This window comes from Phocoena phocoena, chromosome 1 (assembly GCF_963924675.1).
Source record: "Phocoena phocoena chromosome 1, mPhoPho1.1, whole genome shotgun sequence".
Lineage (NCBI taxonomy): Eukaryota > Metazoa > Chordata > Mammalia > Artiodactyla > Phocoenidae > Phocoena > Phocoena phocoena.
In genome coordinates, this window is record NC_089219.1 from 20,545,914 (window position 1) to 20,563,274 (window position 17,361).

The 17,361-nt window shown below is 51.5% G+C and overlaps 2 protein-coding genes across 2 annotated transcripts in view; both read right to left on the bottom strand.

Annotated features, from left to right (window-relative positions):
* CRYBG2 (crystallin beta-gamma domain containing 2) overlaps positions 1-208 on the bottom strand; it is a 28,164-nt gene extending 27,956 nt beyond the window's left edge. Inside the window, 1 exon segment of the mRNA XM_065876110.1 lies at positions 12-208. Within this exon segment, the coding sequence (XP_065732182.1) occupies positions 12-208 (197 nt within the window).
* Positions 209-1,721: 1,513 nt separating this feature from the next.
* Positions 1,722-7,352, bottom strand: ZNF683 (zinc finger protein 683). The gene is given in 7 exon segments (XM_065894535.1): positions 1,722-1,798; positions 1,801-2,057; positions 2,059-2,093; positions 3,107-3,235; positions 4,339-5,033; positions 6,420-6,624; positions 7,239-7,352. Coding segments are annotated over 7 exon segments (1,512 nt in total).
* Positions 7,353-17,361: the final 10,009 nt, after the last annotated feature.

Below are 17,361 nucleotides of genomic sequence, written 5' to 3' on the forward strand. Positions count from 1 at the left end.
AAACCCCTCACCTATCCCGGGATCTGGCCTCCTCCGGGATCGGCTTCCCCTTGCACTCCCTCCGGACCCCTAGTCCGGCCAGGCGGCGAGCCAGGCAGGACCCCAGGACCCAGCGCCGCTCGGCGATGGCAAGGGCAAGGTTCCAGGCTCGGGGCGTCAGGACACCTGACCGGTCCCCGGCCGCGGGGACCTCCCGAATCCAGCTCATTTGCAGAGAAACGCCTCCTCCGGCCCGACCCCCTGAGCAAACAGCGCCCGGCCCGCAGTGCGGGCGCGGGGTGAGGACCGATCCAGATGCTGCCCAAGCCCCAGGGCAAAGGGTGCGCTCTGCAGGGGTCGTCCCCACCCGGGCCACCACCCCCCCCGCTTCCCCCCCCCCCCCGCCCCGCTCCAGCTCTCGGCCCTGTCTGCGCTACTTCTTTAGGCCCCCGGAAGCGCCAGGGGCCCACCGGGTCCCGGTGCTGGAAGCCTTCAAGCTGGGCCTGCACAAAGTAGGGCGGAAAGGTGGGTCCTGGGGCTAGAAGGGGCCAGGAGGCTGCACTGAGCCAAGCGTCTTTCCCGCCCCCCCGGAGAAGGACGGGCTAGAACGCAGGGGCGGAGCCAGGGGCGGGAATGGGCGTGATTGGGGGGGCTAGCCTGATTGGTTGGCATGTTGGGCGGAGCCAAAAGAGTGACCGGGTGGGCTTGGAACCTAGACCTCGATACTGGTGGGGACCGACGCCGACCCTGCCCTTACCCAGCCATGGTGGGCCCTTATGAGAGTTCTCTCTCTCCGTCCTGGAGACCCGATGACACAGCGGGAATCTCGCCTGTGGGGGAATCTTCCCCTGGTGGGGAAGCCTATCCGAAACCCACAGGGATGGGAACGGCGACCCCTGCTGGAAGTTGGCCAACTATTATGATTTACCAATACTACTACTGTTGTGACTATAACCTGGGCCTCCTGTACCCCCAAAGGGCAGTACCCTTTCCCACCTGATGCTACCTCTCTTAACTCTCGGGGGGGGGTACCTTGCACATTGGGGGATCCTCTGGGACTGCGGGAAGAAAGACCATCAGGAGGGTCCCAGTTCCCCAGGCTCTCTGCCAGTTCTTCCCTGCCGGCAGTCCTTGTAGGACCTCTACCCCTTCACCGAGCTTGGTGCCTCCTTAGCCATTTGTCCTCTGTGATGACTGGTCCTGACACACAGGGGGACATCTTGCTTGTGGGTCACGAGTGGACACTGATATCCTTGTGTTCCTGCCTCTCCCACAGGGAGCTCAGATCCTGGCATGTACAGAGGGAGGAGTATGCCGCACCTGACCACGGCAGGGAGCACCAGCTGAGGGAGCACGTAGGAACTGTGAGACAAGAATGTTGCGGCAAGCAGCAGACAGGCATCTGGGCAGGTGCTGGAACATCTGTTCGGAAAAGAGGGCAGTGTGTCCTGTGCTTGGCAGCACGGTCTGCACCTTGCAGCGACCTGGAAGGCTGGACTGTCCATCGGCGAGCTGAGATGGTGGGGCTGGTCCCAGATAGGTCCCAAACGGAGTGGAACTCAAACCCAGCCAGAGTAGATGGCTGCAGGCACCCACCCCACGCGGTGGGCAGCATAGTCTCTTCCTGGCTGTGTTCCCTGAACTGCCAGGTGGAGTGGGGTGTGAAGTCTGGCAAATACATGGTGACCTCCCCCTCCACTATTGAAGCTCAGGAGGCCTCAACTCATCATAGAGAAAATCCTTTAATTGCTCTGCCCCTGCCCCCTCCCCAGGGCAGTCCTGGCACCACTGCTCAGGCTGGCTGCCCTTGCCTTCCCCGGGATGCTGAGGACACCTTGACCTTGTCCACGTCCCAGTCTATCTGCCTCTCTGATGGGGCCACCACAAGATCTAGTGCCCCCTGGTGCCATCGGGCAAGGCAGGCAAGAGACGCCAGGGGCAGGTGGGTGTGAGCAAGGCTGCAGGGCCGTGGTGCATGCAGCCGATGGTGCAGCTTCAGGTGGATGTGCTGCGTGAAGCGACTTGGGCAGACACTGCACTGGAAGGGCCGGGCCCCTGAGTGCAGGCGCAGGTGAGTCGAGGTTGCTGGAGCTGCTGAAGCGTTTGTGGCACATCTGATGGGAATGGGCACTGGCGTCAGCTCTGCCCACCTGGTTGACCCAGGATCTCTGCTCCCCCTCCCCATCTTGAAGATACCCCCCTACCACCTCCCTGTAATGCAGGCCTGGAAGCTTTCCCCCCATGATTCCTCCCCGGGACCCACAGTGTCTGGCAGATTGTAGCCAGTCAGACTGGGTTAGTATCTTGGTTCTTTTACTCCCTGCATGACCTTGTATAGGTGACTTCCCCTCTCTGATCCTTGCTCTCCTTATTGGTAACATGAGAGTATTAATACCTAACCTCATAGGTTTGGTGGACTGAATGAGATAATCACATAGAACCCTTATGCGTGGGGCTGCAGCTTTAGTGGGCGTAATTAACATTTACTGGGAGCTGCTACATGCCAGGAACTGGTCTCGTGTACTAGTCTTCTCCAGGACTCTGGAGAAGCAAGACTAAGTACTACTCCTATATTACAATGAAAACGCAGAGGCTCAGAGAAGTGAAGCCACTAGCCAAAGCTCACACGGCAAGTTGGAGGCAGAGCTAGGATTTGAACCCAGGTAGCCCAGACTATAACCACTATGCTGCTTTTATTTCTGCCTCTTTAAAACAGGGAAAGAGTCTGGGCACTTCTGACCTCCCAAGGGACATGGTGAGGCTCAACTAGGGAGGGAGCTAACATTGAGCTGATGTTGTAAGTAGTGTTTATATACTTTGCACACACTATAGCATTAACTCCTCCAACTATGCTGGGAAGTAGGCGATGGGTATCCCCAGGACTCCTAACTTCATTCTTCTCCCCCCACATACATCTCTTTTCTCCCCTCCAGGCCCAGTGGGTGACCTCCAATATCACGTCCTGGCCCTTCCCTTCCACCTCCCTCTTTCCCCCAACCCTTGCCTCTTGTCCTGTCTCCACTTGCTCAGGATGGTTGGGGAATGGAGGCCACGGGTGCCATTCCCCAGGGGCCTAGAATTTTTCCACAGCCTGCAGGAGTACAGGGGAGGGGGAGGATGGTCTCACCGGGCACTTGTGGGGCCGCTCCCCAGTATGCACCAGGTGGTGCTTCTGCAGGTGGGCGAACTGGGTGAAGCTCTTCTGGCACAGGGCACACTGGAACGGGCGCTCCCCGCTGTGCACACGCAGATGGACCTGAGCCAGGTGTGGGAGAAATGCTGCCAACTGCCCAGAGCCCTCCAGCAGAGCTGGGGATCCTCTTCAAATCTCTACCCACATCCCCATAGGGCCCCCTTTTGGCATCAAGGCCTCTCAATCCCCCTGCATCTGTATCACCTCCCTGAAGGCCAATCTACCACTCCCCAGGATCCCCTCTCTCTCTCTGCTGCCCTGCAAGAGGGGAGATGGCTGTGGTTAGCAGACCAGGTGAGGGGTACCCCGTGTGTGTGTGTGTGTGTGTGTGTGTGTGTGTGTGTGTATCTTGTGCAGTGCTTCTCGAAGTATGGTCCACAGACCCGCAGCATCAGCATCACCTGGGAGGGTGTTAGAAATGCAGATTCTCAGGCCCCACCCCAGACCAGCTGAATTAAAATCTCTGGGGCTGAGCCTAGGAATATGCATGTTTACTAGCTCTCCAGGTGGTTTGAGGCTCGTTAAAGTTTAAGAATTCATGCCCTAGAGGATGCAGAAGGGCTGTTCTCCAGTAACTAACTTTTCCTCAACTTCAGCAGGTGCCAACTCGCGCCTAGCTTCCGGTCTTTGCTGATACACAGAGATGTGCCCATGGTTGCCCCCTGCTGGACGATGCCTATAATGATGCTTACAGCACAGCGCTGATGTGCAGGATCCCACATGAAAAAGGCTGGTTGTCAGGTCTGTGGTCTAGACTCACTAAAATCTACCTGTTCCCCTGCCTGAACTTCAAATAAGTAAACAAGAGGAGGCTTAACTGGGAATCAGAGAGGATGGTTGTTCAAGAAAGGGCTTTGCCCTAGATGTTGAGAGACTGAGATCAAGACCTGACTGCACCATTAAATCAAGGCAACCTTGGGCAAATCTTTTCTCAGTTTCCCTATTTTTAACTTAAATGAGAGGATCTCATAGACAGTCTTTTAGTGTGGAGAGGACTCCTCTCTACGGATGTGAAACTGAGGGGCCAAATGAACCAGCCAAGGTCATAGGCCCTAGAGGTTGCCCAGGAGTTCCTTCTGGCTGTAAGGTCCTTGATTCTAGAAGCAGGATGGGAGGGGGGTCATTGAAGGATGCTGAGGGGAGCCATGGAGCCCAGAGGCAGATACCTTGAGGTTGGAGAGCTGCCCAAAGCTCTTGCTGCACACGTTGCACTCATACAGGGTTTTGCCATTCTTTTTCTTCAGCGGATAAGGCAGTGCCGAAGAGCCCGCCTGGGAGCCCGGCGGGGCCGACTTTGCTGGAACCGCCCGGCCAGCATGCTCCAGCCCTGTGGAGTCGGTCCTGGCAGCTGCAGAGCCTGGATTCCGGGCCTGGGAGGGTTGGGTTTGGCCAGAGGCTTGAGAGGCCCCTGCGTAGGGGTGCAGGGTCTCCCCCTGGGTGCTGGAGTGCCCGGCCTCATAGACATTCATCAGCAAGGTGGGCACAGCCATGGTGGTGTAGGAGGTGTTCTGGGGCAGCATGAAGAGGGAGGGACACTGCACAGAAGGTAGGCCCCCACAGGTGACCAGGTAAGGTGAGGGGAGGAGAAGTGGGTACACAGGATAGAACGGGCAGAGGTGGGATGGGAGTTCTTTGGAAATGGGGGTGGGTGGGGGCCAGGAGCAGAAAGCCAAGGGGCTGGGGCTCTTTTTATCTTGCCAAGGGTTTGGGAAAGAGCTGTTGTGAGGAGAGAAGGATGGGCCGGGGGACCCCTCGCCAGCTCTTCCCCGCTGGCTTCCCATCTTGTCCCTGCTCAGAGGGTACTTGGCTGTGAGTTTTTCGCCATTGGAGGAGCCGGCAGGCCGCCTTGGTGGCTGGTGCCCTGAGCAGGAAAGGGAAGACGGTCAGGGCCGCACAGACTTGGGTAAAGTTCTGCTCTGCATCAACCTGCCTGGCTCGGAGCTGAGAGAGGGCTCTAGCCTGCACGGCACCGCCCCTCTCTGGGCTTTCCTGGTCTGCAATTGCCCTTGCCAATAAAAGAGGCTAGAATGTGTGCAGTGCATAATAATTTCAGAGAGTGAAAGCGGTTCAAGAGACCTATTAGACGCACAGGTGGAGAAGTCAAGTGGGCAGCTGGGTGAACTGGTTTGGAGATTAACGGAGCAGCCTGAGCTGGAGACATAAATCTGGGTGCCATGGGCCCAAATGAGATCCCATAAAAGGTGGTCCTAGATCTGCTGTGTCCAAAATGGTAGCCACCAGACACATTTAAATTGATTAAAATAAGTACAGTAAAAACTTCAGTTCCTCACTTGCACTAGCCACACTTAAAAGGCTCAGTAGGTATGGTATCAGACAGCACAAGTACAGAGCATTTCCATTACTGCAGGAAGTTCTATCAAACTGCTACTCTAGATAAAGAGAACAGGAGAGAAGGGGGGAAAGAAGAGAGAGGAGAGGAGAAGAGAGGAGATGGGAACATGGGAGGAGAGGGGAGGGGAGGGATGAGGCGGCGGCTCTGGACTGAGTTCCTGAGCAGGGGAAGACTTAGGAGGTACGTAATGGAGAGCAAGCAAGGGAGACTGAGGTGCAACAGCCAATGAGGTAGGAGTTACACTGGGAGTGATATAAAGTAAAATATTAAATATGTATAAAGATTAAAAAGTAGACTGTCTGCTTGGATCCTCATTTATTCACTCAACCAGCTGTACTGAGCTGCTTTACTCTGCTGGGGAAATAAAGGACACAGCAGCATGGTCCCTGCCCTCCAGGTCGAGTTGCATAAGGAAATGGGGTATCGTAAGCAATAAACATAGAACGTAGGTTAGTGAGATTGTACTTTTGTGGAAGAAGAAACTGGCCTCCATGATGTCATAGAGCCAGAAATGGCAGAACCATGACCCCACCCACGACTCCCTGACTCCCAGTCAGGGCTCCTGTCTTATAAAATAGGCCCCTCTAGCTCAAACACTCTAGGCAGACAAAGCGCCACTCTCAACCGCCGGGAATAGCTACGCCTACACCAGATCCCATACCCACGCCTGAGAAAACCACTGCCCACCTCCTCTGCTCACCTCTGCTCACGTGTCACCACCTGAGAGGCCCTCGCACCCCCAGGCAGAGCTCCAGCTCAGAATGTGGCAGTAACACGTGCTTGAGGCACTGTCCTCACGAGTGACACTGGGTCCGCAATGTCTCTCACCCCAAAGCTAACAGTGCTTCCCACCTCCAGCCTCCACCAAGGTGCAGCCCCGTGCCCTGGGCTTACTTGTGCTCGAGGCATCCTCTCTGAGACCCTGCGGGGCTGTGCCCGGGGGTGCCGACTTCAGGGTGCACAGGTATACGTCCGGGCCCTGAGGGCAGGCCAGCAGGGAAGACCTGGCCAGTGCCAGTGGCAAGGGGCACAGCCAGCTGGCACAGGACGGGCCATGGGCATCCACTGTGTCTGGAAGTGGCCTGAAGCCTGGCAAGACCTGGAAGGCAGGGGGAAGGGGCTTGGGGGCCAGGGGCTGGGAGTTCCACCCCTAGTTTGGTTTCCAAAGGGGGAGGAGAAGCTAAGACCAACCCCCAACCTACACCCGCCTCCACCATGTCTGTCACTCAAATGGCTTCCCCTTCCCTCATCCGCGTTCCCAAGGGACTCACACGTCCACCCCCAGGGTTACCCTCCCCCTGCCCCAGAACCCCTCACTCAGCCCTGCTCTTCCTCCTCCCCTTCCTTCCTGACCACCCTCAGACTATCTACCTGAATGGAGCCAAGGTGAACGTAGAGAAAATTCTCATCAAAGACTGTGTACCCCACAGGAGGGCCCTGAGCCTCCTCCCTCTAAGGCCCGGGCCACGGTCACACAGCCAAGCTTCCTGCATGGCCCTGTCCCTTCTCATGCCTCACAGGAGAGTCGGGCCCCTGGGGCACGGGAGAGGGTCTCTGGCACTTCCAAAGGCACATTCCCATGATGTGCCGGGGTACGGGTGCTCAGGACCAGGGGAATCTAGGCCCCTTCAGATTTTCCCCCTACTTCTTCCTAACATCCCCTCCTTCCAGAAGCAGCCTGGACTCAAAATTGGGGATGGGACCGCATCTTACCTGATCGCCTTGGCAGAGCTGGAAGTCCGAGTGGGGGGACAGGGAGTCTCCTGTGCTCTCCAGGGGCTTAGTCTTGTGACAACAACCCAACTCTGGAGCGGGTTCCTCCTTCATGCCCCAACTACCTGCTGGGAAGACAGGTCAGTCACAGGTGAGCAGTGAAGGTCCTCCAAATAAGAGCCTGTCTTCGAGGACTGGCTCTCCCAGGAAACCACTGTGTGACCTTGAGTCAGTCACTGCCCCTCCTGGCCTCAGTTTCCCTATCTGCAAACTGGGAGGGTTGGACTGGCTGATGTGAAAGGACTGTCTCAGCAATGACATGAAAGCCAATGATGCTTTCCTGGTAGGGGCAAGAAGAGGATTGAATGGAGACTGGCCAATCAGAGGCAAAGAGCACAGCTGGCCTGAATCCCATCCCTGGGGAAGAGAGGAGAGAGGAGGGTCCTCATGGAGGTACTTCCAGGTAAGCTCAGAGATCTGAGGAAACATTCCAGACCTCCTCAGGGCCACAGGGAATTGAGAAGCTATTCCAAGACTCTACCAACCACAGGCTCCTCACTGAGGGGCGCCCCTGTCCCCCAGCTCATACACACAACTTTTCTGGGCCTCTGAGGAAGCCCCAGTGTCCTGCCACCCAGACTTTCCGGGCTCAGCTTCCTCAGCAGGGGTGGTCTGAGCGAGCGGACCCAGAGTCCCCCGGTCCTGACTGGCCTGACAGGAGGCTGCCCTGTGCCAGCTGTCTGCTCGGCTAGCGCCTCACTTCTCTGCTGCTTTCACTGAGGCCCGCACAGCCCAGGGACCACGCAGCTCGGCAAGTGTCCCGAGGCCCTTCCCTTTCCCCCCCGTAACCCTCCATAACCCCTGGTGCCCCTCAGAGCCTGGCACCCTCACGCGGGTGTCTCATTCCTCCAAAACCCGGTCTCCTCTCCCTCTTCCCTGACTCCTCCCAACCTGCCCCAGGTCTCAGAACACCCTAGAAGGAGAGGCAGCCTGGGTGAGGCTCTTCACCTGGCTCGGCAGAAGTCCCTTCTGGCTGGGGAAGGAAGCAGGTGGGCAGGTGGGCCACCAGCCTCTGTCTGTGTTTGCGGCCCCCGTGGGTGTGAGAGGTGACAGGAAGGCGCTACATTTGAAGTTGCCACAAATAGGAAGGGGGGGCAGGCAAGCAGGCGGGGGCCCTATGGGACCTGACAAGGGCGAGCCGCCCACCTGCCTTTACCTACCTGAGACAACACTGCCAGAGCTTGGGGCACACAAACTTCAGTGTGCGGGCTGGGATGGAGTGGGGTGTGGTTAACTCTGGTTCTCAGAGAACTCAGATGGCTGAGCAGGAGGGGGACAGAGCAGGGCTCAGAGGCTGGAGCTGGGGTCCTTCCAGGGATGCGGGCCCAGCGAGGACAGAGACGGGCAATGATGTTGACAGGGAAGACAGTGACGGTGGTGGCAGGGAAAGAAACAGGCAGAGACAAGAGCAGGCAACATAGGGTGAGGCAGGGGAGAAAGCAGGAATCCGACCTCACACAGCAGGCACCTAGGAGGCAACGAGTACATCTTCCTCCTCTTTGTCCCATCTCTGATTTCTCGGTTCTGGGGAATCCTTTCTCTAATTTAGATAGAATGCCGAGGGACCCCCCCCCCCCAGCAAGAGATAATTCAAAGACACAGTAAAATGCTTGTAAGGCATGACTAGATATCAAAAGGGAGACCCTTTAGGCCAGAAACAGCTTTAGGCTGAGCAATTTCATCGTTCCTGTGAGCAGGAGAAGGTGCATCACCCCCCGGCCTCACACAAATTCTGCCCGGTAGGTGTGTCCGCAGTGTCTGGCCCAGTGTGGCAGCCCCATCCAGGCCTCAAACTCCACCTGGCCATGCCACCCAGGTGGCATGGAATGCACAGGGACATCTCGAACTCTCCATTGTAGGCAAGGGGCATATTACTCTACCAGCTCAGCCCCTGGTCAGTACTCACTTCCGCTCTGGCCCCCGTCACTTCCTGTCATAATCATTTGCCCATAAAACTGACCCCTACGTGTCTGTGTGTATCTCAAGGTCAGGGACCACTCTTTACTTATTCTTGTTTCCCATGTAGATATTTGCCAGGTTTTTTGGGTGCCCAGCATCTGGAACTTTCTCCCACATGAGTCTGGAGGGAGGCAGAAGGCACATTCCACTATAAAAGCCAAAATGGCCACATGCTGAATTCCTACCTCCTTGCTCCAACACGTGATGCAGGCACATGACCTGGACCAGACTGACCAGATGTGCCCATCCAGACTGTGATCAGAAGCCAGTGGCCCTGGGGCTTCCCTGCTGGTGCAGTGGTTAAGAATCCGCCTGCCAATGCAGGGGACATGAGTTCGAGCCCTGGTCAGAGAAGATCCCACATGCCGTGGAGCAACTAAGCCCGAGCACCACAACCACTGAGCCTGCGCTCTAGAGCCCGCGAGCCACGACTACTGAGCCCGTGTGCCACAACTACTGAGCCTGTGCTCTAGAGCCCGCGAGCCACGACTACTGAGCCCGTGTGCCACAACTACTGAAGCCCGCCCGCCTAGAGCCCGTGCTCTGCAACAAGAGAAGCCACTGCAGTGGGAAGCCCATGCACCGCAACGAAGAGTAGCCCCCGCTCGCCGCAACTAGAGAAAGCCCGCGCACAGCAACAAAGACCCAATGCAGCCAAAAATAAACTAAATAAATTAAAATTTTCTTTTAAATTAAAGAAAAAGAAGCCAGTGGCCTTGAGGTGGCAGGTTGGTGGAGCCCACTCTGTACGTAGATGGTGATGCACCAGCCTCCAGGACAGCAGAGGGAAGAAAGGGGTTCAGAGGGTGTCACCAGTCCTCTCAGGGCTGGTACTGGGGGTGTGGTCCTGGCCCTGCTTTCCAAGCCTGGCTCTGCAGCCTTCCCAAACCTTCTCTGAGCTTCCCCAGCATCTTTTATTTTTTTGCGGTACACAGGCCTCTCACTGCTGCGGCCTGTCCCGTTGCGGAGCACAGGCTCCGGACGCGCAGGCTCAGCGGCCATGGCTCACGGGCCCAGCCTCTCCGCGGCATGTGGGATCTTCCCAGACCGGGGCATGAACCCGTGTCCCCTGCATCGACAGGCAGACTCTCAACCACTGCACCACCAGGGAAGCCCCCCCAGCATCTTTTAAGTGAATTCTTCCTTTCGCTCTCTCTTCTTTTTTTTTTTCCTTTGCTCACACTGTGTGGTTTGTGTTCCTTGACCAGGGATTGAACCTGGGCTCTCAGCAGTGACAGCACAGAATCCTAACTACTGGACCAACAGGGAATTCCCTCCTTCTCTCCTTAAATCCTCCTGAAATGGTTTCTGTAGGTTACAACCAAGAATCCTGCACTATACATGTCCAGAATAGATGAAGCGCCAGGCTCAGGTTGGAATACTCCGAGGATTAGAGTAGATAGCTACATTTACACTTACTATGTGCCTGGCACTGTGCTAGGGGCTTCATAAACATTATCTTACTTAATCTTCACAATAAGCCTGTGCGGTTGGTTTTATTATCCCCGTGATGATGGAACAGAAGCTCAGAGAGAGTAAGCAACTCACTCAGAGTCACACAGCAAATAGCCAAGAGCTCTCTAGTGCCAACCCTCAGATTCCACTGTCTCTTGGCAATGTCAGCCCACCCCCAGTGCCACCCTCACTGCTTCATTTGTGCCCCCCATACTCTCTTCCGAAGTGCCATTCCCAAGGCCCAGACCACCCTCCCCATCCTCTCCCCCAACCAACCCTGCACACACCAGTTGCCCTCTCAGCACCCTTCAGATTAGTGGGCATCCCTTCCCATGGCACTCCTTGCCATCTTGGTCAACCAGAACTCCACTCCCCAAAGCTGGAGCCCTCCCAGCCTCCCAGGACACAGCCTGCCTCCCCTCCAGCCTTGCCTGGAATCTAAGGGTGCAAGAGCCTCACTGGGTACCTGTGGAAGGCCCCACCCACATCTCGAAGGAGGATTCACACACACCTTTGGCTTCCATCTGCCGACTCCGCCCCCTCCTGGCATCACACTCTGCTCCCAGCTCACAGAAAAGTGTACAACCTCTTGGTTAGGAACAAGAAGGAAAATGGCCTTGGAGATTTCCAGATCTCCAATCCCTGAAAGACCTGGTTAAGAGTGTCCCAGGAGGAGGGCTGGGGACACAATTCCTCAAGTTACCACTGGAAACAGCCTCTACCTGCCAATCCCTTCCTTGCTCCTTTCTCTTGGGCCTTGCCAGGTCCTCTGTCTTGCCAGCCTCCAGGTCCACTGTGATGTCACCAGCTTAACTGTGATGTCACCATGTCCCACATCCCCCCGAGGGGTAGCACAAGGGGCAGGACCATGGCCTCCTGGGAAACCTAGATTAATGCCTGGACCCAGATGAGAGACCCAGGCCAAGGCAAGTCCTTGGAGACCAGAGGGGGCTTGAGAAATGATCGTGGAGGAGAAGCAGGGTTGAGGAGCTTTCAGTGCTGAGCGAAAACACCAGGGAGGCCTCAGAAAAGAATCAGCGTCTGGAGCAGAAGGGCGGGAGGGGTGGACAGGGGTCTTCAGGCTCCTGGCTCACGGTGCACTTGCTTTCTTCATCTTTCTGTTAATTACAAAATAATACAGATGAGTGGTCAACGATTCAAGCAACATAGAATATAAAGACAAAAAATGGAAGCTCCCCTCCTTCACAGTTTCCCAGTGGTGAGTGTGAATTGTTTGGTGTTCATCCTTCCAGACATTTATCCATGAACCTACAAACAAGTAAATGGACTTTAAAATTTTGTTTTTATACACAAATGAATTATATGATAGTACTGTTCTGAAGCTCTATCAACAACCTACTGTGGCCATCACTTCATGCCAGAATGCACACATCATCTGCCTCCTGTTTTTTTCCTGACCATATAGTGTTCCATTGCAGAGGACCACCTATATGTCCTCTGACGGACATAGTATGTAGCATTTCTCTGTTGGTGCACTCCAATTTTTCCCTGTTCCACACAAGGCTGGAAAGGATCTCCATGCAGAGGTAATATGCAGAGTGTTTAAGAATATTAGCTCTCAGACACAGAAAAACAAATATTATATGATATCACTTATATGTGGAATCTAAAAATAATACAAACGAACTTATTTACAAAACAGAAACAGACTCACAGACATAGAAAACAAACTTATGGTTAGGAAATGTGAAAGAGGAGGGGGAGGGATAAATTAGGAGTATAGGATTAAAAGATACACACCACTATATATCAAATAGATAAACAAGGATTTACCATATAGCACAGGGAACTCTTTTCAATATCTTGTAATAACCTATAATGGAAAAGAATTGGAATAAATATATATATGTTTTTTTTTTTTAAAGAATGTTAACTCTGCTGGATTTAATCCCAGCTCTGTGACATTAGGGCAAGTCACTTAACCTCTGTCCCTCTTTCCTCATCTGTCAAATGGGGATAATAATAGCACTTGCCTCACAGCGTTCTTTCAATGATTCCTCAAGATAATTTATGTAAAGCCCTGAGGACAGTGCCGGGCCCAATGCAAGCACTTGACAAATGTGGGTTACTGTTAATATTGTATATCAATCTTTGCCTAGTTAGGCAAGTATCTGCAAGTCAGCTTCCTAAAAGCTGGTGATGAATGTTCCTGGCTCACTTCGGAAGACCAGAATTTGGGCAGCACACTTGGAGTCGTGAACTGCATTCAGTTTTATTGCTTTATTCATTAAGCCCTGGTTGGAGACCATTGCTCTCCTCCAATGCAGTCTTGCCCTCACAGCAGTCCACATACCACAGCAATAGTAGCTCCTGGCATTCGAGCCCTCCCCATGTGCCAGGAACCCTGCAAAGCACTTTGACCAGCTTTATCTAACTCCATCAACACAATGGCAAGATGCATGCTATTATTTCTGTTTTACAGACAAGAAAACTGAAACTCAGAGAAGGAAAGTGACTGGCCCAAGATCACGTGACCCAAGTTGGGGCTGCCATGTCCCAGAAGAGAAGGAGACCTCAGGGAAGAATTCCTGGGGCAATTCAGGGGCACCTAGGAACAGACAAAAAGGGCCACAAATGTGGTGCAGTAGAGACTGGATTCCCTCCAGAGGCCAAAGGACCCTCAGAAAAGTAAAGATGGATAGAGACCCAAGTAAAGGACTGGGGAAATGTGCTGCAGAATTAGCATCTGGCACCGTGCAAGCTCCCCAAGAACCTGTCATTCATTCATTCACTCACATATTCATTCACATATTTATTAATTGCCAACTATGTATCAGGCATTGGACTAGTTGCTGGGAATAAAGCCCATAGGAACATGACACAGACCTTGCAATTTACAGCCCACTTATCAGAAGGCTTGCAGGATGTTGCTGAAATAAAAAGTTGTGTGCAACTATCAAAGCTTATTATCATTAAACGGTTTGGGAAGCAAAGTAGAGCCAGGAGTGTTGGGCTAGCTTGTGCAGTACAAAGAGAAACACAGTGGAACCACAAGCAAAAGCCCCACTTCCTCTTCAAAAACTTCTTCAATCCATAACCACTGCCACCTCCCACCTTGAGGACAGTCAGCTGAGCTCCTGGCTGGCTCAGTGCCGGGGTCCTGGAACTCTGTTGCATGCATAATTTTGAGGGGGCACCAGATCAGCCAGGTCAGGAGGGGGGTCTGGGACCATCCTTGCTTCAGAGGGTTAAGCAGCTCTGTGACTCTGACAGGGTTGGGGGTGGAGAGCTCAGCCCAGTCCACAGTGCCCTGCCCCCGCTCTGCTGTCGACACCTCCCTGCCTCTGCCTGACACCCACTTATCTCATCTCCCCAGACAGCCCAGCTGTCAGTCAGATGCAACGAGTTGGCCTTTGGCTTCACACCCCAGGTCGGGGAGATCCTGAGATAGGGCTCGCCAGCTCTCACATTTGCAGAAAGGGCCTCGAGATTCTTGCATCTTCCCCTGCACCCACCCGTAAACTTCCAGTCCTTCTGTGGACAAAACTGTAGATATATCTTCAAATGATAGTTGATATCTTCAAATGACATCTGAGATCTTCCCACCCATCCCCTTATCTCAACCATTTCAAGAGGATAGGAGACAAAAAGAGGTCACACAGCTGGAATTCAAATCCAGTAGCGCTAATATACCCTTAACCACCATATAGCACTGCCTACCATATACACGGATGTCCTACCCAGCCTTGTGTGAAACAGAGAAAAATTGAAGTCCACCTATATGCCCACCATTAGAAGAATTGTACCTATTATGTACATACATGCAATGGCATACTACGCAGCCAGCAAAAAGCAAAGGGTAAATCTACTAAGTGCCTCCTGTGTGGTAAACCTCTTTATAGTCATCTCATTTAATCCTCCTTGAAATCTTCCAAGGTAAGAACTCTTAATGTCTCCATTTTATAGATAAGCAAACAAAGATTCAACAAGGGTAAACCAGGTAGCATCCACTCAAATACCTACAGTGGCCATGCAGTTAACAAAGAGTGGTCCAGGAATAAGTATGATGCAAATGGTACCTGACACACAGCCTTGGTGTCAGGATTAACAAGGAAAGGTGGAGACTGAGGTAAACCAGAGAGCTTAGGCCATTCATCATGACTCAGCATATTAGAGGCCAGTGCTGCCAAAGGCTCTGACTTTTCTAGAGAATCTGAAAATCATGATTCTTGTGTGAAATCTCTAGATTTTTTTTTTAAAGTTGGTTCAAGTGTTTTAAAATAATGGGCCCACCAATCAGAACAGATCTGTGTGTCAGATTCAGCTGCCTCTGTCCAAGGTCCCAGAGCCCTAGCTCTTTCCTGTCTCCAAAGGATATGACCCACATTCCATCAAACCTTCAAAGAATATCAGTTCTTGACAAAATCTCCTAAAAAATAGAAAAGGAGGGAACACTTCCCAACTCATTGTATGAGGCTAGTATTACCCTGATACCAAAACCAAAGACATCACAACTACAGAGAAATATCTCTTATGGATATATATGCAAGCATCCACAACAAAATATAAGCAAACATCCACAACAAAATATAAGCAAACATCCACAACAAAATATAAGCAAACAGAATCCACCACAAGAGAATGATTATACACCACGACCAAGTAAGATTTATACCAGAAGTGGTTTGACATCCAAAAATTGATTAATGTGACACACTATATCGATAAAATAAAGGATAAAAACCACACAGTCATCTCAGTAGACGCAAAGAAAGCACTTGACAAAATCCAATACTCTTTCATGATAAAAACGCTCACTCAACTAGGAATAAGGGACTTCCCCATCCCAACAAAGAACGTCTACATAAAGCAAGTGGCGGACATTACACTTAATGGTGAAAGCCTTGTTGCTTTCCCTCTCAGATCAGGAACAAGACAAGGATGTCTACTCTCACAACTTCTATTCAACATTGTCCTGGAGGCCCTAGCCAGGGCAATTTTAGGCAAGAAAAAGAAGTAAAAGTCATCCAGATTAGAAAGAAAAAGTAAAACTATTTCTATACACACATGACATGATCTTATATATAGAAAATCCTGAGGAATCCACAAAAACGTATTGGAATTAGTAAACGAGTTCAGCAAGGTTGCAGGACACAAGATCAACCAATGGTGCTGAGAAAACTGGATATCTGTGTGCCACAAAATTCTCACACTGTGTACAAAACTGACTCAGAATGAGTTATAGACCTAAAGATAAGAGCTAAATCCATAAAATTCTTAGAAGAAAATCTAGGAACAAATCTTCGCGACCTTGGTTAGTCAAAGCCTTCTTAGATACAACATCAAAAACGTAGGCAAAAAAATGGGAAAGAAAGGTAAATTAGACTTTAAAACTTGTGTGCTTCAAAGGATTCCATCAAGAAATGAAAAGGCTAGGATGCCTGTAATTAAAAAAAAAAAAAGTGTTGGCAAAGTTGTAGAGAAATTGGAACACTCATCCATTGTTGATAGGGATACAAAATGGTTCAGCTGCTGTGGAAAACAGTTTCGTGATTCCTCAAAAAGTTACAGAATTACCATATGACCCGGGAATCCCACTCCTAGACATATACCAAAAGAATTGAAAACAGGTATTCAAGCAAGTACATGTACACGCATGTTCATAGTAGCACTGTTCACGGTAGCTAAAAGGTAGAAATAGTCCAAATGTCCATCAACAGATGAATGGATAAATAAATTTATTATATATATATGCAATGGAATATTATACAATGTGGATGAACCTCCAAACCACTATGCTAAGTGAAAGAAATCAGACACAAAAGGTCACATATTATATGATTCCATTTATATGAATGTCTAGAATAGATAAATTCATAGAGATAGCAGATTGGTCATTGCCAGGGGCTGAGGGGAAGAGGGAATGAAGAGAAATTGCTTAAAGGGTAAGGGATTTCACTTGGGAGTTATGGAAGTCTTTTGGAACTAGATACAGGTGGTGGTTGTACAGCGTTCTGATGACAGTGAATTGTTCACTTTAAAATGGTTAATTTTGGGCTTCCCTGGTGGTGCAGTGGTTGAGAGTCTGCCTGCCAATGCAGGGGACACGGGTTCGTGCCCTGTTCCGGGAAGATCCCACATGCCGCGGAGCGGCTGAGCCTGCGCGTCCGGAGCCTGTGCTCCGCAACAGTGAAAGGCCCGCGTACCGCAAAAAAAAAAAAAAAAAAAGAAGAAAGTGAAAAAGCAACTCGCAGAATGGGAGAAAATATTTTCAAAGCATTTATCTGATAAGGAACTTGTATCCAGAATATATAAACAGCTCTTACAACTCAATAATAAAGAACAAATAACCAAATCAAAAAATTGGCAAAGGGTACGAACAGACATTTTTCCAAAGAAGACATATAAATGGACAATAAACATATAAAAATTCTCAACAACAGCAAAAAGAGCTCAACGTTAAAAGTCATTAGAGAAATGCAAATCAAAACCACAATGAATTACTATTTCACACCCACTAGGATGGTTATAATTTTTTAAAAAATATGATAAAAGACAAGTTGGTAACAATATGGAGAAATTGGAACCCTTATACGTTGTGGGCAGGAAAGCAAAATGCTGCAGCCACTGTGGAAAATAATTTGGTGGTTCTTCAAAAATTTAAACAGTTACAGTATGACTCAGCAAT